The following is a 23,413-nucleotide window of genomic DNA, read 5'->3' as shown; positions in this document are numbered from 1 at the left end:
GAAGCTTCCAGCAACCTTCTCATGCCGGCACTGCAGTCCTCAGCAATGTCTTCCAGAGGCGGCGCTTGCTTGTGGATCTATTGGGGGGGAAGAAAAAACGGCGGCTTTTAGCACGATGCTCACCGAGAGAGAGAGAGAAAACAGCTTCGGAGAGGCTCCTTTCTATCATAAGGTTACCACCCTAGGAATTTCCTCGCCCTGACTCATGCTTTGGAAAACTGCCACTCTGCCGCCACCATGGAGAACCACGGCAAAGCTGGAAACGGAGCCAGTTTCACAGCGGAACAGCAAACCCTAACAAACCGGCTTAGAGTTCACCCAAAGGTCGGAGATCCTCGCTCCGCAATCTGGGCCAACGAACACAGAGCAACTAGGGGACGATCCAGCTTGCAGGCCAAAATGGAGCATCGATTCGGTTTCAGCAAACATCGGTTTGTGTGCTGGCAACGTGACACACTGGTTGGCAGTGTGAGGAGGCTTGGCACCTCAAGGTCACCATGCAAACACAGGAGTGTAAAGAGCTGCCTTATACTGAATTGGGTCATGGGGACCTGCCGGCTCAGCACTGCTTATAGTGACTGCCAGCAGCTCTCCAAGTTTCCAAGCAAGAACTTTCTCTCCCCCATACACCTTGATATGTTAGGGACTGAACCTGGGAACTTCTGCACCCAAGGCAGATGATCTACCACTGAGCTACTGGCTTGAAGAAAATCTGCTTAAAAAAGCACATCTGCACACAATGGCTCCAGTTTGCGAGGCCTAAAACCTTGGGACAGTCACGGGGGCCTGAGATCATCGCCCTAGAGTTCCTTTGCCAAGTTCACATTCTGCCTGTGAACTTCACAGCTTGCAGTTTCCACCTCCCTCCCACTCAGATCAGAGAGAAACAAACGGAATCATTCCCCTTGTTGTTCATACTTCCACAATACCAGGGAAGTTTACCGAGTTCAAACAGCAAGAAGGTCACAACGAAAAGGAAAAAATAGACTTGGGAGTGAGCGATGCAACTGTGGAAATGCATGTCTGGGGCTTCGTTCTCGTTGAGGCACTAAACCTCTGCTGTGGCTGTGCCACTTCAGACGACAGGCAGGAGCTCATAACCCAAATGCTCCTCTAACTTTCGATTTTTCTGTGCGCAGGATCCGCTGCCGACGGGCAAGCGATTAACCATGTGATTCCCCCACCTGCAATCTGAAGTGCTGTCCAGATCCTGCAGGTTTGTCACCCTTTGGGGACGGGGGCAATGCAGAAGACACACAAGTATTCTTAGAAATATATTAATAAAGTAGCTGATGGAGCAAGCTCCAGTTTGGGTCACAGCAATGGTCCTGAATGAGAATCTAAACCTTTCCTTCCATGCCACTTTGCCAAATGAAACCACCCCTCAGCCTGCTCCTGGGTACGTGGAGACAACAAGTATTTGTATCCTTCCACCCACATGGCTTGGTGAGGCTAATAGCAGGGGGGTGGGCAAATATATAGCTTGGGGAAATAGTGTGAACACACAACGGCTGCTGCTCTAATCCGAGTCTCTTGTAGCTTCTTTTAAGTGAAACTTGGAAATCCGGTTTCAGATCTCAAACACCACATGCCTGCTTCGTGTCCCAGGGAGAATTCATTCCGAGTGCCATTTCCGAGTGGGGTTGGAAAATACCTATCTGTGGTGCTCATTGTGTTGCCACTCTGGGCCTGGCAACTGCTCAGGGTGACTCAGCTTGTAGTTTTGCCCTCGAGAGCATTGCAAAACGAGCATTTCTGGATCAGGCTCAGCAGTGGGGCGCATGGAGCGTATGCAGAAAGTGCCATGTTCAACCCTTCACATCTCCAGTCAAAAGAGCCAGATGGGGGGGGACCTTCCCCTGCCCGGCACACTGGAAAGCCACTGCCAGGCTGAGTGGACAGTTCTGAGCTAGATGGACCAATAACTCAGACATGGTCTAAGGCAGCTTCCTATGAAAGTTAAGGGAGTACCCCATTTCCTGCAGTGGCCAACCAGGTGCCTATAGGAAGTCAATAAGCCTAAAAAATAAGGCAGGTGCTATCAGAAAGGGGGGGGTGCGCACGCGGCCAAAGTCCATGCTTACTATGTAGAGGTAGGAGGGGTACGCCGCACGGGGATAGCGATTCACCCATGGTGGGATGCCAGTCTGCATGTGGATGATTGTTGCTCCCAGGCTATAGATGTCGGCTTTTGTAGTGTGGCCTCGGCAAAGGATCACTTCTGGGCTCATGTAAATCTGCAAACGGAACCCAAAGGGAAAATTAGCTCCAGTCTTGAATCTTGACAGTCTTAACAGCAAGAAAGATTGGGCAACAGGGAAGTGGTTTTATTTTCCCCACACCCACCCCTCTTTTAGCATGGGTGGGAGGGGATTATTTTTGTCCTCCAGATGATGCTGAACTACAGTTCCCATCATCCCTGGCCACACTTGCAAGGGCTGATGGGTTTGAAGTGGGATTCCCATTTCACCTTGGAGGCAAAACCATTTGCCTGCTAACAAAAAAAAGACAGCGGGCGCCCGGGAAAGAGCAAAGGGAGGAGGGCTCATTCATGTAGCGCCAAACCACAGTTTGGTGTTACATCTGAACTCATTCATGTAGCGCCAAACCACGGTTTGGTGTTACATCTGAACTGAGACATATAGAGAAGAAATGCCGTAAGCCAGGCAACTGAAACTTCAGCACACACACATTTTCAGGCCAGTGTTGCAACCTGCAGATTAGGATTGAAATCTTCCCATGGAATGATGGGATGCAACTAAACCAAAGTCTAGTTTCCCTGCCCTCCCCGCAAACTATCAGTTATCACTAAATCATTCCAAGCTTTTTTTTGACCATTACTTTTGCCTATTTTAAAACTTAGATGGTGCAAATCAAGTATTTGTTCATGTTCATCAGCACATCAAAAAGGGGATACGTTTGAGTGTTCTCCTGCACGAGCTCCCGATAGATCTTCCAATGGGACTATGACCCCCCCCACTGCTGCCGCCCTTGTTGCAGCTCTTTCCCATTCAGCTCTCATTACAATGACATGAGAGTAACAGCAGCAAGGCTCCCTTCTTGCACATGGTTCTTACCTCTGTTCCTCGGAGGTCTTTGGGATAGAAAACATCTTCCGTCATTTGAACGCTCAGACCGAAGTCCACCAGAACGGCTTTGGTTGACATGAAAACAATGTTGCTGGCTAGAAACAAAAGGAGAACAAACGAGGGATTGTTAGGGACCTGGAGAGGAAATCTCAACATCTGCTTGAGGTGCAGGGGAGCAAAACGGAGGACGATATGCGCTGTATTTTTCTCCCCAGCAGAACTAAACAACTTGAAGGTGGGTTCCCCCGTCATCCCCCTGCAATGCAGCAATAGTAAATACTGGCCTACCTTACAGGGCTGGCTATAAGGTTTACTGAGGAAATGTACGCAAGGTGCTTTGAATACTAAAATTAAATGCAAAATATCATTATCCCCTAGGTATCTTTAATAGCTAAGAATGCTATACTTTTATTTACAGTGGTACCCCGCAAGACGAACGCCTCGCAAGACGGAAAACCCGCTAGACGAAAGGGTTTTCCGTTTTGGAGGCGCTTCGCAAAACGAATTTCCCTATGGGCTTGCTTCGCAAGACGAAAGCCCATAGGGAAATCTCCAGGGACCTCTTTTAAATGCTAGCGGTGGGGAGCAAAGCCTTCCCCCCCCCCCGGCCTTCAGAAGAGGTCCAGGAAGGCTGGCGGGGGCCGAAAGGCTTTGCTCCCCACCCCCAGCATTTTAAAAGCAGTCCGGGATAGCAGGGAAGCGCTTCCCGCTATCCCGGACGGCTTTTGAAGGCAGGAGAGGTCCGCGAAGCCTGGGCGCGCTGATCTCAGCGCGCGCAGGCTTCGGCATGCCGCAACTCTCCGCAAGCAGCGGCAGCGCTGCCGCTGCTTGCGGAGAGGTCCGCGAAGCCTGGGCGCGCTGATCTCAGCGCACGCAGGCTTCGGCATGCCGGCAACTCACCGCAAGCAGCGGCATCGCTGCCGCTGCTTGCGGAGAGGTCCGCAAAGCCTTGGCCGGACAGCTTTTGAAGGCAGGCGGGGGGGAGCAAAGACTTTCGCCCCCGCCAGCCTTCAGAAGAGGTCCTGGACCTCTTCTGAAGGAGGGCGGGGGGCAAATGTCTTTGTCCCCCCTGCCTGCCTTCCCGGGAGAGCGGAGAAACGCAGCACGTTTCTCCGCTCTCCCGGGAGGGCTTTTAAAGGCAGGCAGGGGGGACAAAGACTTTCGCCCCCCGCCAGCCTTCAGAAGAGGTCCTGGACCTCTTCTGAAGGCTGGCGGGGGGCAAAAGTCTTTGTCCCCCCCCTGCCTGCCTTCCCAGGGGCTTTTAAATCGCCCCGGACAGCGGAGAAGTCCTCCGCTGTCCCGGGGCGATTTTAAAATGCCGCCCGCCAGCATTTTAAGATCGCCCCGGACAGCGGAGAAGCCCTCCGCTGTCCCGGGGTTTTTTAAAATGCTGGGGGTGGGAAGAAAAGCCCTTGTCCCCCCCCTCCAGCCTTCAGAAGAGGTCGGGGGACAGACTGTCCCCGGACCTGGTCTGAAGTCGGTTTCCCTAGGAACGCATTAATTGATTTTCAATGCATTCCTATGGGAAACCGTGCATCGCAAGATGAAAAACTCGCAAGAAGAAAAAACTTGCGGAACGAATTAATTTCGTCTTGCGAGGCACCACTGTACTATTCTTTTTACTACTACCTATTATTATTAGGGATGTGGGTGGCGCTGTGGGTTAAACCACAGAGCCTAGGACTTGCCGATCAGAAGGTTGGTGGTTCGAATCTCCGCGACAGAGTGAGCTCCCGTTGTTTGGTCCCTGCTCATGCCAACCTAGCAGTTCAAAAGCACGTCAAAGTGCAAGTAGATAAATAAGTACCACTCCGGAGGGAAGGTAAACGGCGTTTCCGTGCGCTGCTCTGGTTCGCCAGAAGTGGCTTAGTCATGCTGGCCACATGACCCGGAAGCTGTACGCCGGCTCCCTCAGCCAATAAAGCGAGAGGAGCGCCGCAACCCCAGAGTCGGCCATGACTGGATGCAATGGTCAGGGGTCCCTTTACCTATATTGTTATTAATAATAATTTTGCAGCCTATGTGTAAATGCACAGGAGGCTGGGGGAAGGGGAAAATCCTTTTGGTTTACTTCAGGCTTCCTCAACCTTGGCCCTCCAGATGTTTTTGGCCTACAACTCCCATGATCCCTAGCTAGCAGGACAGGGATGATGGGAATTGTAGTCTCAAAACGTCTGGAGGGCCGAGGTTGAGGAAGTCTGGTTTAGTTTCCCTTTCCTGGGGCTGTAAATATCCTTCTAACACTGATGGGGTCCAAGCATCCACACAGGCTGGCTAACCAAGAGATGTTTAAAAAAAAATACACCTGAAGCAGGACATTTTTTTAAAAAAGGCAAACAAACTAGAGCTCCTGTGTAGCTTTCAGGCTTCAGGGCAAAGGCTGGAAGCTGAAGCCTTTGACAGCAATAAACTGAGCAAGATTGGAGACAGGAGTCCCCAAAGACACCAGACTTCATGGCATTTCAGCTGGACACACCTCTCTTAATGAGGTTCTTTGTACAAATCCTGGCCTAAAGCCATAGATGTAGAGGAGAATAAGAAAGGCTTTCCCCCTCCTTGGGCATCCTGGCCTTCGTAACACAGCAATCACAAACTCAAGGGAGCTTCCCCTGCATAACCTGTTTGGCTATGACAAGCAAAATAAATAAATAAGGGTAAACAATTATCCCAAAAACTTCTGTGGCATTGTTGGCTCCACTACCCTGGGGCTTTTCTCTGCTGCTGGAGTCCAATGCTGTGTTCAATGGTTTTATAATTTTAAGGTGAATTTTAATGTTGTGCATTGTTATTGTAAATTGTTGTTGTTGCTAGCAGGCGGCATGCAAATGCTATCAAGGAATCTGGAACATGTTTTTCCTGTTAAGAAATAAGTAATAAGGATGCACATATTCTAAAGAGGGAAAGTAGCGGTTTTCCACATATTAAGGCAGCAATCCTGTACATGGATTTCATGGGACTTATTTCTGAACAGACATGCCCAGGACTGTGCAGTAAGGACCACTTCCAATCTTGGCTTGACTGCCAAAGGTGCTCCAAGAACCGCAGTGGGTGACCTCTGAGGCATATTCTAAATACTCTGTTTACATGGGGGAAATTGCTCCTAAAATGCCATTACTGACCATCTGCCTCATTCTGTATATCCTACTTACTGAGGTTCATTGGAGAACTATTTATTATTCTGCTTATTAACAGATGTAAAACCTGCCTTCCTCAGAAGGATCACAGGGCTTCATTTATGGTGGTTATTTTAGAAGGCTTGTGAACAGACTGTAGGAAGTCATCCTTATGCCTGTTTGACTTTGGCATGCTTTTTACAGCTGCGGCTTTTGTTTCTTTATATTTCTAACATTCTGTCAATGGACTCTCCCAGATCCGAATGAACAGAAATCATAGGCATAAACATTTACTTAAGGTAAACATACAAATCTCACTGACAACCTCCAGATAGGTCTTCCAAGGAACTTCCAGGATTATCTTGAGCCCAATTTATAAATTATGGGTGTTGCATGTAAGGACAAGCTATAATCCTGTTGCTAGACTACAACTCCCATCATCCCTGACCATTGGCCAAACTCGCAGAGGCTGATGGGAGCTGGAGTCCAACCACATTCCGAGGGCCACAGCTTCGAAATTGAAGGTTTCGAACACTACACAGTGCAACTGGTGTAAGGGGAGGGCACAGCTGTTTAAAAGTAAATTATAACCTACGTTTTATATCTTGATGTATAACTCCTTTCGAGTGAAGAAACTCCAGTCCCTTGAGGATATGCTTCGTCACCCAAATGATCTCGAATTCTCTTAGAGGCCCACAGCTTTCCACCTTCTCCAGGACAGAGCCTCCTTCTCCTGCCTCCATGAAGAGGTGGATTGTCTCGTCCCATAAGATGGCTCCGTAAAGTTCGGCAATATTCTCATGGCGGAAGCAGGCCTGGATCTCAACGTCCGATGGCTTGAACTGTTCCACTGGGACCTAGGGGGCCAAAATGGAGGCAGATTAAGTAAAGCAGGAAGAGCAAAGTTCCACAGTTCATGAACTGACACACATAATGCTCTGGAGATCATTGTGTCAGTGCTCTGAGCTTACTATTACAAAGGGAAGGAAGGTGGTAGGGAATACAAAAGGCTCAGAAAACAGTGAACAAATTGAGGAAGGGCAAGGGAGTTGTCAAGGTTGGATGGAGGGTTACTTGGCTGCTGTGTGGACGAGGTGTGTTGAGCACGCCTAATATCCAGCACCCACATCCTGGAGCCAGAATGGGGCTTGCTTTGGAAATAAACAACAACAACAATTTATATCCCACCCATCTGGCTGGGTTTCCCCAACCACTCTGGGCAGCTCCCAACAGAATTCAAAGCATAATAAAACATCAAACATTAAAAGCTTCCCTAAACAGGGCTGCCTTCAGATGTCTTCTAAAAGTCAGATAGTTGTTTATTTCCTTGACGTCTGATGAGAGGATTTTCCACAGGGTAGGCGCGACTACCGAGAAGGCCCTCTGCCTGGTTCCCTGTAACCTGGCTTCTCGCAGTGAGGGAACCGCCAGAAGGCCCTCGGCGCTGGACCTCAGTGTCCGGGCCGAAACACTTGGGCAGCTGCTTTGAGTACCTTTGTTACCCAAAAGAATACTGTAGCCTTCCTCAGCTGGAGAGGGATCAGAAAATTTTACCACACAGCATCCCCAAAACTCAAAGCAACTGCAGGGACGATGACCACTACCACCACCCTGTCCCAGCTGTGAGTTGGAAGAGACAGATGGGACTTTGCTCATCAGCCTCCCCACTGGTTGATGGAATGCTTGGCGTGAGGGTGAGGGTGGCAAGCAGAACTGGAGACTGCTGGTTTGAGCAGTTGTTTTGTGATGACATATGAGCAAACCCAGCAAGCCCTGAGGAAAGCACTCAAAATAGAAATCCATTGGGATAGGGCTACTGTAAAAACATGGAATTTATACAAGGCCTTTGAAGGTGTTCATAGATCAGACCCAGCCTGGGTTCCCATAATCATCATGCATCTAAATAATTATCTTCACCATTTGTCACCAATAAATGCCTCCCCTTAATGCACATATCCCAAAGTGCCAGACAACAGGGCAAAGTGCTTGCTTGCATTGAGCTCCATTCACATCTCAGAGTGCACCATGCGCACCCTGGAGATATTGGGTGCTAGCTACTCAGAGAAGACTCACTGAAATTAATAGGCCCCAAGTTACCCACACTCATTTATTTTAAGGGGTCTAGAATCAGCACAGGCTACAACCCATGACATCTGGACAGATATTTCCTCCATCATAAAAGCAACAATACCCTCCCCCCCCCCACTTATAACTACATTAAATGAAAGGCAGAAAGTCCATCTAATAGCAGTACGGACCCAGCACATAACAGACCCTCGGAAAGGGAACCCTAGGAACGTACCAGTTTGCAAGCCATGCGCTTTTTGGTTTCTGTATCTTGTGCCAAGTAGACTTTCCCGAAAGCTCCCCGTGGAATAAAGTCAGTCCCGATATTTCTATAGGTTAGCTTCCATGGAAACAGGAGCACATCGGAGTCAATTTGATAGCGCCCATTTTTCGGACTGATCTATAGAAAAAATAATAAGATGAGGGGAAATTAAAGGAAGCTATTTTTTTTTCCCCATGAGAAAGTCGCCAGAGAAAGATATATCTGGTTTTTGGAGATATGTATTGCCCTCCCAGAATCAGACTGACGGATCCCTCCTTATCCAATGCTACCTGTTCTTGCCATGGTTCTCCAGCCTCGCTGTCCCTGCACACACAACACTTCACGAGATCTTTTAAATGGAGGTTGCCTGGGGTTGAGCTTGGGACTTTCTGTGTACCAAGCATAGAATTATAGAAGAGTTGGAAGGGACCCCAAGGGTCATCTAGGCAACCCCCTGAGTGAGAAGCCTTCACATTCTGGGAAGCTAACTTTGCCTGATTTCTTCTTCGCAGTACAAAGAAGCCTTGTGGCACAAAGGAAGGAGCAGCCTTTATGTAGACCAATCAAATGGGAATGGCACGTGAAGTATTCAGTTCGCTCTGGAAATATTTATAATTCCAGTGAGCGATTAGCCTCCCATAAAGACGCAGTTGCACCTTACTCTCTGGCAACAGCAACCTGGCTGAGGGATTTGCGTAATGAGTCCATCTGCTGGTTTGTTTGTTCATTCCTGGAACCTGCCCGCCTCTTGCTCCACAAAGCTGTGCGTTTGGTTAGAGAAGGTAAGCAAACAGTTTTTGACACTTCCTACCCTCAAAGGCGGTACAGGGGAGGGGGAAAGAAGCACTTTTCCGAAATATTCAGAGAAGATAAGCAGATAAAGCCTCATTGCGTCATGCGGGTTTGAATGTTACTTTGAAACCACAAGCACAGCTGGCCGGCAAAAGCGATACGTTTGCAAGGTTCTCAAACAGAGCAAGGCAAGAGTTTGAGCTTCTCACAATTAAAAGTAGGGCCACAATGTTTAGTCAGCTGTTTGTTTAGATCAGAGGTGGGGAAGTTTTTTGAGCCTGGGGCCACATTCCTTTCTTAGGGGGCCTTGCCGGGGAGGGGGGCAAGAGGCCAAAGTGGGCAAAGCAACGAATATACCTGAAGGAGCGTCTCCACCCCCATTGTTCAACCCAGACACTGAGGTCCAGCTCTGAGGGCCTTCTGGCGGTTCCCTCACTGCAAGAAGTGAGGTTACAGGGAACCAGGCAGAGGGCCTTCTTGGTAGTGGCACCGCCCTGTGGAACGCCCTCCCTTCAGATGTCAAAGAAACAAACAACTATCTGATGTTTAGAAGACATCTGAAGGCAGCCCTGTTTAGGGAAGTTTTTCATGTTTGATGATTTATTCTGTTTCTAATGTTCTGTTGAAAGCTGCCCAGAGTGGCTGGGTAGAAATAATAAATTATTTATTATTATTATTATTATTATTATTATTATTATTATTATTATTATTATTTTACCCATTTGCAGTGGGCTAGCTTCTCCACACATGCAAACATCACCATCCTCTATCCGGGCAACCAAGACATATTAATTAATCAATTGATGACATCATATTCAAACCGCAATATGCATTTTAAATCTAAGCTGCTTGCAGGATCTAACACAGGGGCCTTAGCACCTTAGCTCTGCTGCAGCAGCTGCCTTCTGCACAACATTTATGTCTCCCTGCTCCTCCACACTATGCAACTTCAAGAGCCATGAAACTGTTATTGCGTCAGGATACCCTCCCATCCCCTTGGGTGGGCAGGCTTGGTTCACGAGAGTCAGAGCTGTTGACATAAAGTCACACTGTCCATATTGCAAAGAAGGCAATAAATATATATATTCCAAAACAGCTGGGAAGACCCATCCAGTTCTATCTGATTGCCCAAGCTCACAGCATTGTTCTTTCAATTGTTTAATAAGTCTTCCTCTTTATTACAGGATTAAGATCTGGGTATGCAAGTGGAAAATAGTGTCAATTTCTATTGCAGCTTGAAGCATGAAACAGATCGGGGGATACTTGTCCCCCGATCCAGTTCATCTCATGGAGGGGAGTGCGATTGCACCTGTTCTCCCTACCACACACTTGGCGCACGGGCTCTATCCCTAGGTAGGGCTGTAATGTTTTTACACAGCTTACACATGTAAAAAATCAAAACTGCGTGGTCCATTTCCTCAGTAAAATCCAATAACTGACAAGGTTTGGGGAAGAGGTGTAGCTTCTGGACAGCTTTTGCAGACAAAAGCTGAGAGTCCTGTCTGAAACCCGCTGCGAGATGGACTAGTGGTCTGACTCTGTATCAAGGAGCTTCCTATGATTTTAGTCTACGCGTGTTGCATTTTGTGCATCTAGGTCGTCCAATCCACAAGCCGGTGTCTATCTTGGAGACCCTAACTTTAAGCCCATTTTTTTACCAGCACATCCCATGGCCTTCAACAGCAACTGGAGGACAAGAGGAGTCTGCTGGATCGGGCCCAGCTAGTCAAGCATCCTGTTCCCACAGTGGCCAACCAGACACACTCATTTTCTTCTTTGGGGCTTCCCATAAGCAACAGCATCCTCCCCATTTGTGATTCCCAGAAACTGCTATCCAGAGGCTTACTGCCTCTGAATCAAGCGCAGGCCAAGTGTGTCCACAATGGCAGACGGGCATTTCAAAGAAAAGAACGTACCATGTTTAATATGATTCCAGACTCTTGTCTTCTGGGCCGGCAAAACTGCTTGGCAGTGTTGGACACTTGGTTTGCAAAAGCCAGCAAGTCTTCCACGGTCCCATACTTGACGGACGACAACGCCGAAACTTCCCTTCCGCTGAACAGTAAGGATTCTGCGCGCTCCTCATTCTTGTTCGTCTCCGGACACAGGGCAAGCAGGCTGTCTTCGTAAACGGCAAGGTCTCCATTTGGGTAAAGGTTCTCCATGATGTCGATCACTTCAGACATATTTAAGTCTGTTAGCAATAAGTCAATCTCCTGCTTATGGTCACTGTCGGTGCTCATATACTCCATCACAGTTTTCCCTCTTCCCCTTATCCTACCTGCAAACCACACACAAAGAAAGAGCAGAATAAGATTTCACAGTTAGTTAAAGACGAAAGTGAAATGATTTCAACTTAGGAAGTTATTGGGCATCTGCAGTTAGAACAAGCATATCTTAACACTGAAGGGGGAGAAGAAGCCTATGGAGTCTACATATTTTAGACCATAACCTTGCATAGTTAAACAGGCATAAGGCAGGGATCCTATATATACTTAGGTCACATCCATGCTACATATGTAACACACATTTAAAGCACATGGTTTCTGCCAATGAATCATGGGAACTGTAGTTTATTCCTCATACAGCTACAGCACCCAATGACCTTAGCAAATTACCGCTCCCAGGATTCTCTGCAGAAAGCCACATGTTTTATATGTCCTTAGAGTGTATGGAGCAGCTGTGACCTTACTAGGAAGCAAGTTAATTGAACTCAGCAAGACCTACTTTCAAAGAAACATGTATAGGATCAGATTGCAAGCCCCAGTTAAAGCAACTGGGCAAATTGGCAGATGGCCATAAGGGATTCTTACAGTGGGCCAAGTTTACACATGTTTTTAAGTCCCACCGGACTTGCATGTTAACTGTGCCTTAAGCACCGCTGAAATCAACGGGACTTAACATGGTCTTTTTCAGAGGAGGGTCAAAAGGAGATTTAACTGCCAGCTATACCGATACTACTGTAAGGATGGGGAATCTGTGGCCCTCCAGAGGTTGCCTGACCAATGCCCATCATCCCTGACCATTGGCTATGCTGCTGGGGTTTGGACTCCCAACAACATCTGAAGGCCACAGGGCCCTTTTGGACTAACGTGATGGGAAGGCAGTGCTCTCCGACACAACAGATTGGAAGAGAGCGAAGGATCCAAGCCTGCAGCAGCAAGTGCAATATGCTCGGGTCAGTAGAGTTGAGGTGCATGCTTTGCTGACTGGGCTTACAAGTACAGGGGAGGAGGGATATCACTGTGTGCTTCAAGGATGGTGGAGCTGTAAGCTGCCAGAGGTTGCTGGACTTCAACTCCCATCAGCCTCAGCAAGTCTGGCCAATGGTCAGAGGTGGTGGGAGTTCCCAATCTCTGGTGTAATTCTGGACAGCATGGATGGCCCCTGCTGTGGGGCTTTCCCTTCAGCTGCCCTCCTCCTTCTGAAAGAGAAGCCATACCTTCTGCTGCAGCCGCCTGCTGGAGGAGACTCTGCCCTGCCCTTTTCCCCACCCCTGCACTTTCCACAGGCCTCGAAAAGGTGACTTTGGCCACCAGTATATGTACTGGAGAAGTGTGTGTGGGCTGCCTGTGACAGTGGCTGCTCAAGTGTAGCAGCAGGGGGTGGGGAATCTACCAGGGAAATGCTGCAGGCTGGGGCAGCCCCAGGCCACCTCCTTCACTCATTGGTTGAAACCTGCCCATCTCATCCCCATCCCTTTCCCCCTTTCTGTTTTTTAAAATGCATTTGATGAGATGAGCACTCATCCAGCAAAGAAATTGATGTGGGCAATGCATAGGAATTACATAGGCTGTGTGGCAGGTGTGGTTCATCACGTCACAGGAACTAGCCAATGAGTGCCCATGGCATCACATTCCAGCTGCTACAATCCATGCACCACAGCCATATTCCCTATGTCCGTGATGTCTGGTGGAAGCATAACGATTTCTCAGTTTAAAAGAAAACAGAGTGAGAGATTCTGCTTTGGGCTGAGAAGATGCAATATCCCATCAGCAGAAGTGCTACCATCTGGAGTAAAGATCTGGAATCTGAGAGGTATCCCAGTCCTTCCTATGCATTACAAGGAAACCCAGGCTGGAACTCACTCTGGATTGTGTCCCTAGCTGTGACCAAAGTCACGTTCCCCACCAGGACAATTAAAGAATGTGCTGCAATGGTTGTAACAGGATAATCATTATGCAATTTGTCTTTTTAAATTTTTTTGCATTCCAGTAATATGTGGTGCAACATTAAAAAGAAAAAAAAGCCCTGCAAGACTCCACATTACAGGAAGCTACCAAAAACATTCTGCAACTATAGTGTGATCAGTTGAAATGGCACCCTTCCCACTGTTTTGCTTCCAGCTTGTTGCTGTTTTGTTTTCTACGTGATTCTTGACATAGTTTCAGTAAGAGGATTGGGGAGGGGAACTTACAGGAATCCAAAACTGACATGCCAACTAAAAGCACTTTCCAGTCCACAATCAGAAGGGACCTTCCTATTCACAACACACTCCTTAAAAACCTGGAAAAACAAGGATTGCATTATTTTAGACCATCAGGTGACTGGAAATTCCCCAACACATAACATATCACCATAGACATTGGTAAGAAGGAAACTGGGACTTGAGCAATTTTTTTGCTTCAGAAGCATATTTATCCTCCGGTGTTTTATTAAAAAGCACAAGTCAAGCCAGACTACCTTCCAGCACCTTTTGCAGAGAGGCAAAGAGGAACGTATCCCCTTTGTTTTTGTTTAGGCAACACAGAACTTCTAAGGAACAGCACACACCACTGGAGAAGAGCCTCATTCTCATGAGACAATTTGGCCCTGATCTCATAGGAAGAAACAGAGAAGTCCTGAGAAAAGGGTGGGGGGTGTTTCCTGTCTGAAAGATGACACATGCTAAGTTTCGTGGAAGGATAGGCTGTTAACAGCTACTAGCCACGATGAGGGCTGAGTGATATCTGATTTGCAACTTCGTGATATATCACTAGCCAAACATCACGATATACTGATATATCACCATAAGGATGGAGCTGTGTAGAGGCATTGTCTGGCTTCACGGTTTTTCCCACATTGTGACTTTTTCATAGTGTGCGCGCGCACACACACACACACACATGTGTGTCATGATTCACAATACACCGCCAAGCCAGAAATTATGAAACCAATACAGTGGTACCTCGGGTTACATACCCTTCAGGTTACATACGCTTCAGGTTACAGACTCCGCTAACCCAGAAATAGTGCTTCAGCTTAAGAACTTTGCTTCAGGATGAGAACAGAAATTGTGCTTCAGCGGCGCAGCAGCAGCAGGAGGCCCCATTAGCTAAAGTGGTGCTTCAGGTTAAGAACAGTTTCAGTCTAAGTACGGACCTCCAGAACGAATTAAGTACTTAACCCAAGGTACCCCTGTATCATGATATGGACTTTCAACCAGTTTTGGATGATAGATCGCACAGCCCTAACACGCATCGTGATTTGCGATATATTGCCAAGTCGAAACCGATGAAACCGATATCACGATATGGACTTCAAACCGGTTTCGGACCATATATCAATATATTGCCCAGCCCTGGGCCCAATGACTATGTTCTACCTCCTCTGTAAGATGCACCATGGCTCTGAATACCAGCTGCTGGAAATCGCAGGTGAGCAGAGTACAGTTGCACCCTTGTCCAGCTCGCAGGTCTTCCCACATAAGAATGTAAGATGAGTCTGCTGGAACAGGCCAGTCACCCATCTAGTCCAGCATCCTGTTCTCACCGTGACCAGCCAGGTGCCCGTGGGAAAACAAGGAGCAGAACATGAACACAAGAGAACTCTCTCCTCCTGTGGTTTCCAGCAAATGGCATTCAGAAGCCTTGCTTCCTCTGACCACCTAGTAGCAATTGTGAGAACAGGATGCTGGACTCAATGGGCCACTGGCCTGATCTTGCTATATTTTCTCATGCTTTTAAGATGATCGGACCATCTCAGACAGGACTGGAGATGGACCGTCTTTTGAAAGCGGTCTAAATTTCACCCTGTCTACCCATCACTTTCAAATACAATGCAAAAAGTATGCCTACCTTTCTTCTAGATGAAGACAAGTGCCTCTTGACTCACCTCGCTTGCTGAACACAAGCCGCTAGTGTCTACATATGACAAGAAGGAAGAACCAGACAGTGACACAGAGAGATCAATTAACTCCTCCCAAGGTTGGACGGGTGACACCTGATCTGCTGCAGCCGTCAGGCAGCCCTGTGTGCCTCCTCGGAGTGGCATGCTTAGTTATCATCCTTGGCCAAGATCCTTATCTTCATCCTTCTCAGAACATAGCTGTGGAAGCCTTCTGGCAAATGTTTTCAAACAGGGTACGTGGAAAACACACCCCATCGGGATATATGTTAAAGGACCACGTCAGGAGGCTGCGGACCTTGCAGCAACTTTGCAAAAAGGATCAGGGCAATATGCAGATTGCAATCCTCCAGTATGAAATTACAAGAAAGGAGAAGAGGCAGTGCTGAACATGCTGGTCCACAGCCACAATATGAACTGGGGAAAGGGAGAGCCACTCACTAGCTGAAAAGTGTGATTTGATCCATGGCGCTGTGGGTAAAAGCTGATCGAAAGGTCGGCGGTTCGAATCCCCGCGGCGGGCTACGCTCCCGCTGCTCGGTCCCAGCGCCTGCCAACCTAGCAGTTCGAAAGCACCCCTGGGTGCAAGTAGATAAATAGGGACCGCTTACCAGCGGGAAGGTAAACGGCGGTCCGTGTGCTGCGCTGGCTCGCCAGATGCAGCTTTGTCACGCTGGCCACGTGACCCGGAAATGTCTCCGGACAGCGCTGGCCCCCGGCCTCTAGAGTGAGATGGGCGCACAACCCTAGAGTCTGTCAAGACTGGCCCGTACGGGCAGGGGTACCTTTACCTTTACCTATATTATTTTGAAACAGACCAAGAGATAGGATACTTTCGTCCTTTTACCAGAAACAGCTAGAAGTGTCCCCATCTTAATGTTGTTGTTCTTTTTAGATTGCCAGGGCCAAAATCTCCTAGGTTTCCTGCTGCCTACACTCAAATGGCTGTATTGTGAGGCTTATCAGTGTTCTTTTAAAAGGATATAATTGTTTCCATGATGGTATAGGAAAGCAGACTGAGCTCTTGCAAAGGGGATTCTTCCACAGTGATGCTTTCCAGTTCAGTAAATAGAGACCTCCTTTTACCCCCATCCCCAGTAGTTGCTTCCACCCACTATTCCAAGGATGGAAAGCCCTGGGTTTTTCACATGTGTTTCACTTTATTTATTTTCCTCCTTTTACAGTTTGGATCACTGGTCCCGGAAGCGAAGTTTCACACTGGCGGACTAAATCTCTAGCACAGCATGGAAGGGGAAAAGCATCTGGCCAGCAGGCGAGATTGTTATCTCCCCCATTCTTCAAGGTTTAACAGATGAGCAAGCAGCCATCCACCTGCCAATCACCTGACATCACAATGACATCAGCTGTCCTTTTTTGCCCTTCCAAAGCACTGTGCAAGACAGGGCACTGAAAGGGGCTTCTGAAGACCCGACAGTCAGCTGATCTTCATGACTTTCTTTCAAAGCGGTATCTTAGGCAACACTTTGCTGGTCACCAGGTTGGTGGGGCTTGCAAACCCCCTTCCAGCAGAGCCAAGTTTTTACCTGCCCCACACTTGACACCATATTTGACTTCAAGTGTATTCACCAAGTTGGCCTTTTTAATACAAAACCTTTAGCACTATAGTATTTAGGGCATATATGCCCTGTCCTCTGAAAAAGAAAAATATGTATTCCTAAGAAGCAGGAAAAGCTCATAAACCCCTTAATTCCAAAAGGAACTCACACAAAATGATGCATCTGATCATTTGACACACTTCCTTACAGCCAAGAGATCTACAATTGCTGCAGAGTTTGTGTAGCAACTGGACTACAACTTCCATCAGCCCCAACCAACATAGCCAACCATCAGCAATGACAGGAGTTGTAGTCCACAATATCTGGAGGGCACCACACTGCATACCCCTGATCTACAGAACAAAACAGCAACTCCAGCGCTTGTCTAGCATACACTCCTGACACAGGTTCCCACAATCAGTGTTAGCATAAAGGTTCTCTACGCATCTCCATCCATAGACAAGATTCTAGCACTGCAAATAGCGCTTAGGATGGAGCCACCCAAGTGATTTCCCCCCCCCAAAAAACCCAGCTGATTTTGCAGAGCACAGTGGAGTTTCAGGTAGAACAACATCACAAGAAGAATTCAACCTTTATCAGAATCGCATGCCCACACAACCCTGGGAAACGTGAGTTTTGGGGCTTGCCAAATTTATATCGAATTCTAGAGCATATACTATTATGCATGGATTGCCTAAAACAACAATACAATGAATCATCCAACAGTGGATACGAAAGTTGCATGAATCTGCCCCTTCGTTCTATTCACACATTAAACCAGCTCTGGAAGATCTGGAATACTCTGCATTGTAGATTCAGCAATTTCAGATCAACAACCTTGTGGTGAGACAGGCAGTGAAACCTGGCATGGTGGACCACGCCCCTCTCATCAAAAGGTGACCTAAAACAGCCATCACCTTTGAGTGAATACTCCACCCTGTCTTCAAGAACCCCTAAATACCCCAAACACCCTTTCCCTTTATCTTCATAGGGTGATAATTAATGGACTCTTTGAACACACACATGCACGCCTTGTAAATATTCGGAACTGCGGTTCCTGAGCTCCTTAGCCTCACTGCACAAAACTAATAAAAAAATAGCCCAGTAGCACCTTAGAGAGCAACTAAGTTTGTTCTGGGTATAAGCTTTCGTGTGCATGCACACTTCTTCAGATGCACACGAAAGCTTATACCTAGATCAAACTTAGTTGGTCTCTAAGGTGCTACTGGACTATTTTTATTATTATTATTTTGACTGCGTCAAACCAACACAGCTATCTACCTGAATGCACAAAACTACAACTCCCAGAATTCCCTGAGGAAAGGGAATGACTAAGTAAAGCAGTTTAAATCAGCAGAGTCACACAAGGGTAAGGAACATGTGACCCTCCAGGTGCTGCTGGACTCCAACTCCCATCAGCCCCGGCTAGCACAGCAAATGGTCAGGGATGATGGGAATTGTAGTCTAGCAACATCTGGAGAGCCCCTGATTCCAGTGTACATACCCCTTCAAGGCACTTTTGCTCTGTATCTAGGTTGTATCAGGACCGGATTTTAATTTTCTTGGTGGGGAAAGGCCTGTGGCTGTTGTTTCCCATTCCTAGCAGTGATGATGGTCCCACACAGACTCTGAAGCAACACCACTAAAGAAATTCACAAGGCAATCTTTCCGAGTATGTGCGTGGCACATTTTCCAGGCAAGGAGCTTTGCCAGGACATAGGGAGGAGGCCGGAGAGATTATTCCAGCACAGCTGACCCTTTGAGCCTCTTGCCCAACAAAGTGCCGACAAAGTGCTAAGTCCCCTGGAGGGACGCTAGCTTGGGGAAGCCACTTGTTGTCACATTGGGATTGGCCAAGAAGACTTTGCCCAAGTGCCACACAGGGAATGCTCCCCACGTGATGGGTTGGAAACATTGCAGGTTCCCATGAAGGTGGCATTCCAGATAACTCTGGAGTAGCTGACCAGCAAAGCTATTAAGAGGAGGCGTAAGCAAGCATTCCTTTATCTGGGACAAGGACACCTGCCCGTGTCCCCATTGGGCAGAAACATGACCTAATTTTGAGGCGGGCCTGTTTCCTTTCCCCCGCTTACTACACTTCTCTCCACAAATCTGATTCATGCAACGTGCTGCTATCTGGTAAACAAAACACACTGCAGGTGAGTCAGGTCGGGAGCATCCAGACAGACATGACATTGGGAACTGCGGTTGGCAGCATATTTTCACCCTCTCCACCCCAAAAGGGAAGGCAGTGGCTTTCAGGGGATGCCAGTCGTGTTTCCAAGCTGGGCATGTGAACGAAGGTGGAAGATGTTGGCCCATCTCGCTAGCACTGCCCCCCCCCCGCTCTCGACGGTTAAGCAGCTCTCAAAACCCCTAAACTGGTGCTAGGGAGAGCCAATATAGTGTTGATGGACTACAACACCTATCAGTGCCAATGCTCAGGGATGATGGGAGTTGTAGTCCAGCAACATCTGAAGGGTGAAGCTTTGGTTGCCCCTGACAGGGGCCTCTTTCCCAGCTCCCAGCTCCATTTAAGCGGAAACCCCAGGGACCTTCTGCAGACAAAGCGCATGTCCTATCACTGAGCTCTCTTCAAAAGGCAGAGGCACCAAGCCTAGACACCATTTGCCACCCTCCTGTAAGTCTTAAGAGAAAGAGCAGAGAAATCCCCGGTGAAATTTCCTCAGGGGGTGACCCAATGAAATCAAGAAGGCTCCCTTTCACTTTCGTGTTCACTCAGGAGAACCACTGCTTCTGCTCACGGCTGCCCCTTCGCTCGAGATGATGCAAAATCTCACGCCAGGAGAGCCCAGCAACAATGAAAAGTAGAAAAAGGAACTATGGCAACTTCTGCATACTACTTTTTTACGTGCTCCACAACTGCCCAAGTGACACGACAAGCGCTAACCACATTTCTTTTGCTTGCTATTCTCCATCCATAGTGTTAACATACAAACAATGGGTTGATTTTAGTGATGGCTAACTGAAACCCCACTGACTTCAAGGGTCTTCTCTAAGTATAAGCACGTTTGAATTGAACCCAATTTTGGCATCTCCTTCTTTCAAAACACCAAAGTAAGGAATAGCCAGAATATGTTACTGTTGCTATTATAATCGTCACATTTATATCCCACCTCCAAAGGAGCTCACAGTGGTATACATGGTTTTCCCCGCTCTCTATTTTATCTTCACAACAGCCCTCTGAGGTAGGTTAGGCTGAGAGGCAGGCAGTGACTGGCCAAAGGTCCAACACACTAACCACTATACCACACTGTTATGACCCGCAGCTCCCAAAATTCCTGACAATGGGTGACCATGTTTGCTGGGGCTGATGGGAGTTTTAGTCCAAAACATTCTCTTTCTTCCTCCAGACCTTCCTTTCTTTCCCACAAAACCTCTGGCTTAACCCCTTAGTTCTCGCCTGTCACCTCTCCCACTATTGAAATACTGCAGCCTCCTCAGGGCAGGAAAACATTCCTTTTTGCTTACATTATTAGAGTACATCAATGACATCATCACCAAGCTCATAGGGTCAGATCCAGACTTAAGTTAGCTGCATGTACTTTGAGGCCCGTTGATTTCAGTGGGAGCTAAGTTAAGCCATAACTAACTTGTCCCACTGATTTCAAGTTAAACTCATTTATCCTGGCTCCAACCATTCGGCAAATGGTACCACGCTGACTTATTTTAAATAACGATCCGCTGGCATGTTTGATGTAACAGTGGGCAATAGGGAAACACTACTCCTACTCCGAGTTGACTCACTGACGTCTTTGGACATTGCTAACTTAGGCTTCCTCATTTCAGTGGATCTACTCTGAGTAGGACTAGCACTGAATGGCACCCAAGGCATTGTACTCTTAAGATAAGTTTCAATGGTTTAAGGCTTTAAGACATAGGGATTTGGGTACAGGAGCTGCAGGAAAATGTCCTGACACAATAACCTGCATGGATAAAGACCTTCAATCTCAATCACACTTAACCTGAGCAGCTGCTACTTTTAAAATCACAAATACTTTCTATGTTCAGCTTCTTCACTAGCCTCAGATATATTGAAAGTGTTTCCTTTTTTGCAGTGGGATGGGGACTCATTCAGCTGCCAAATACCTTTTTTTGCATTTAAAAATGCAATAACTGATCTATTATTTTTTTTAAAAAACTATTTTATATAGACAAACACACTCCATTTTACAGGTACAAACTGATTTACTAGGGACTATTTGTGCAGGGTTTATATGAAAGCTTTGAACACTCCGACCCTAAACAAATTTAACAGTACTTAGCAGCTCTCTAGTATCCACAACACTTCATGCATACCATTCCTTACAACAATGCTATAAGGCAGATCAGCCTTATTATTCCCATAGCTGTCATGGGAGGGTCTGAGGCTGCACGCCAGAAGCTTACCGCCAGAGGGGAGCTTTGAATGGGGACTTCCCAAACACACTCGCATTCACTTCCTCTGCAGGGATGGATGAAATCACAGCTGAGATCCCCTCGCACTAGCACTGTGAATTATCTGATGGGCTGTCAATGCAAAAGACTGAAGAGGCATTTGTAATGCAAGTGTGCCTTCTGGCCAATACAGTTTCCAGATTCACATTACCAATCAAAAGCCACTTGAAGCTGCGATCCCATGCACGGTCTGCTCAGAAGCAAGCCCCGCTGAGCTCAATAGGAACTTACAGCCAGATATAAGGTGCACAGAATTACAGCCTGGTTAACTTAAGGTCGGAAACCCCATTACCTCCAAAGGAAAATTATCTGAATATCATGTCGCTGGAATGGGGCTGTGGCACTCTGGGTAAAAGGAATTGGCCTTACACAGAAGCGAGCCCCATTGAGTTCAACAGGGCTTGCTCCCAGGTTAAGTGTGTACAGGATTGCAACCCAAGTCTATATACCGTAAGTTTTTTAAAGCACCAAAGCACATGGAAATGGGATATTGTCATCATAAGTTCATCTCCTTAATAAAGACGCCCTATTAATGAAGAGGGATCACCTCAGTGCTATTCGGCATGATATCCCCCGGACAAGTCACTCTCAGCCTCAGTTTCCCAGCTGTAAAATGGGAAGAGAAAGTGCCCCTTTTTCCTATCACCACGCACCTGCTGCGGAAGTTTAAAACGCAGGTCCCTTTTCATATTAAAACTGAACGGGAGATGTCTATAAAGCACTATATATCTCGCCATATATCAGAAGCTCAGGGCGGGCAACAGGTTAATTTAATTTCAATATGGGAAATTCGGAAAGCGGAACTCGGGGGAACCTTTCAGCAAAAGTGCGCAGCAGCGGCAGCAGCCGTCGTTCTTTGGGTGGGTGGCCCCGATGCTTACTTGCTTTCTCTCCCTCGGCTCTCCGAGGGGGCTCTCCGACCGGGCGGGCGTCGGTCTCTGCCCCGCTTCCCGGCGTCGCGTCCCGCGCAGCCAGCTTCACCTCCAGCGCCTCCGCGGAGTTGGCGCCCCGGGAGCAAGGAAGGCAGCAGCAGCAGCCGGAGCCGGGCAGGACGGCCACCTCTCTCCGACCTCGCACCCGGAGCCACTGGCGGAGCAGTCCCCGCCGTGACGGGGGAAAGCCCGGCGAAGGAGGAGGAGGCGGAGCTCCGCCTGCAATCCCGAGACCTGCCGGGCGTCCGACGGACTGACTCACGGCTCCTCGACGCGCAGACACTGTCCGGCCGCCGCCGCCGCTTCCACCTCCGGTTTCGATTTCGCTTGTTCCCTTAACCCGACCGAATCGGGAACTGGCTGGCGCTTTGCAGCCGCGGGATCGGATCCTTCAACTCTTTGTGATCTTTATTGATTGGTTGCATTCACACTCCGCCTTTTTCTCCGAGGTGGCGCGCATGGCTCTCCCTCTCCTCAATTGATCCCCACAACAACCCTGTGAGGGAGGTCGCGTCAGGATTTGAACCCAGGTCCTAGTCCGACACTCGAACCACTGCAACACACTGACTCCTGCATTTGCTCCAGGGAGTTCAAACACCTGCCTTGCCTCCAAAATTCCTCTTTTTTTTGCGGGGGAGCTGCAGGAATTTTCGAAGTACAGCCTTTTTCTTTCTTTTTTTTTAAGCCCACGAAACCTTGGAAACCCTGACATTTTTAGTGTACGTCATAGCTTTCTGCTCCTTTCCCTCAAAAGAGGCAAGCAAAAATACAGTGATTTTTTTATTTTTTTTTGAGGAACAAAATCACAAAAACAAAGCTAAACTAATATGGTGGTTATTTCTTCAGGAGCTCAGGCTGGGTGTAAGATGTCTCTCTTCCCTTTGCTTTGCTTTCCTCACAACAACCTCAGGTTGAGAGTTGGGTGGATGACTTGGCCCAAAACCACCCGGCCAGCTTCATGGCTGGGTGAGGGATTTGAACCCTGGTCTCTGTCAGGGCTCTAGTCCAGTGTTTCCCAAACGTTTTTGGGCAACGGCAC

General features: G+C 47.9%; 1 protein-coding gene across 1 annotated transcript in view; it reads right to left on the bottom strand.

The window, feature by feature from the left end:
* The window catches only part of MAP3K8 (mitogen-activated protein kinase kinase kinase 8), a 23,465-nt gene extending 769 nt beyond the window's left edge, over positions 1-22,696 (bottom strand). The window contains exons 1-7 of the mRNA XM_077916299.1: positions 22,324-22,696; positions 11,240-11,604; positions 8,505-8,669; positions 6,798-7,059; positions 3,078-3,184; positions 2,085-2,237; positions 6-77 (exon numbers count right to left, since the gene is read on the bottom strand). Coding sequence (XP_077772425.1) covers positions 6-77; positions 2,085-2,237; positions 3,078-3,184; positions 6,798-7,059; positions 8,505-8,669; positions 11,240-11,575 — 1,095 coding nt within the window. The 5' untranslated portion in view covers positions 11,576-11,604; positions 22,324-22,696. The remainder of the gene's footprint in view (positions 1-5; positions 78-2,084; positions 2,238-3,077; positions 3,185-6,797; positions 7,060-8,504; positions 8,670-11,239; positions 11,605-22,323) is intronic.
* Between the last annotated feature and the right edge of the window lie 717 nt (positions 22,697-23,413).

This window comes from Podarcis muralis, chromosome 12, assembly GCF_964188315.1.
Source record: "Podarcis muralis chromosome 12, rPodMur119.hap1.1, whole genome shotgun sequence".
In the NCBI taxonomy this organism is placed as follows: domain Eukaryota; kingdom Metazoa; phylum Chordata; class Lepidosauria; order Squamata; family Lacertidae; genus Podarcis; species Podarcis muralis.
This window is presented reverse-complemented; position numbering and strand designations above follow the sequence as displayed.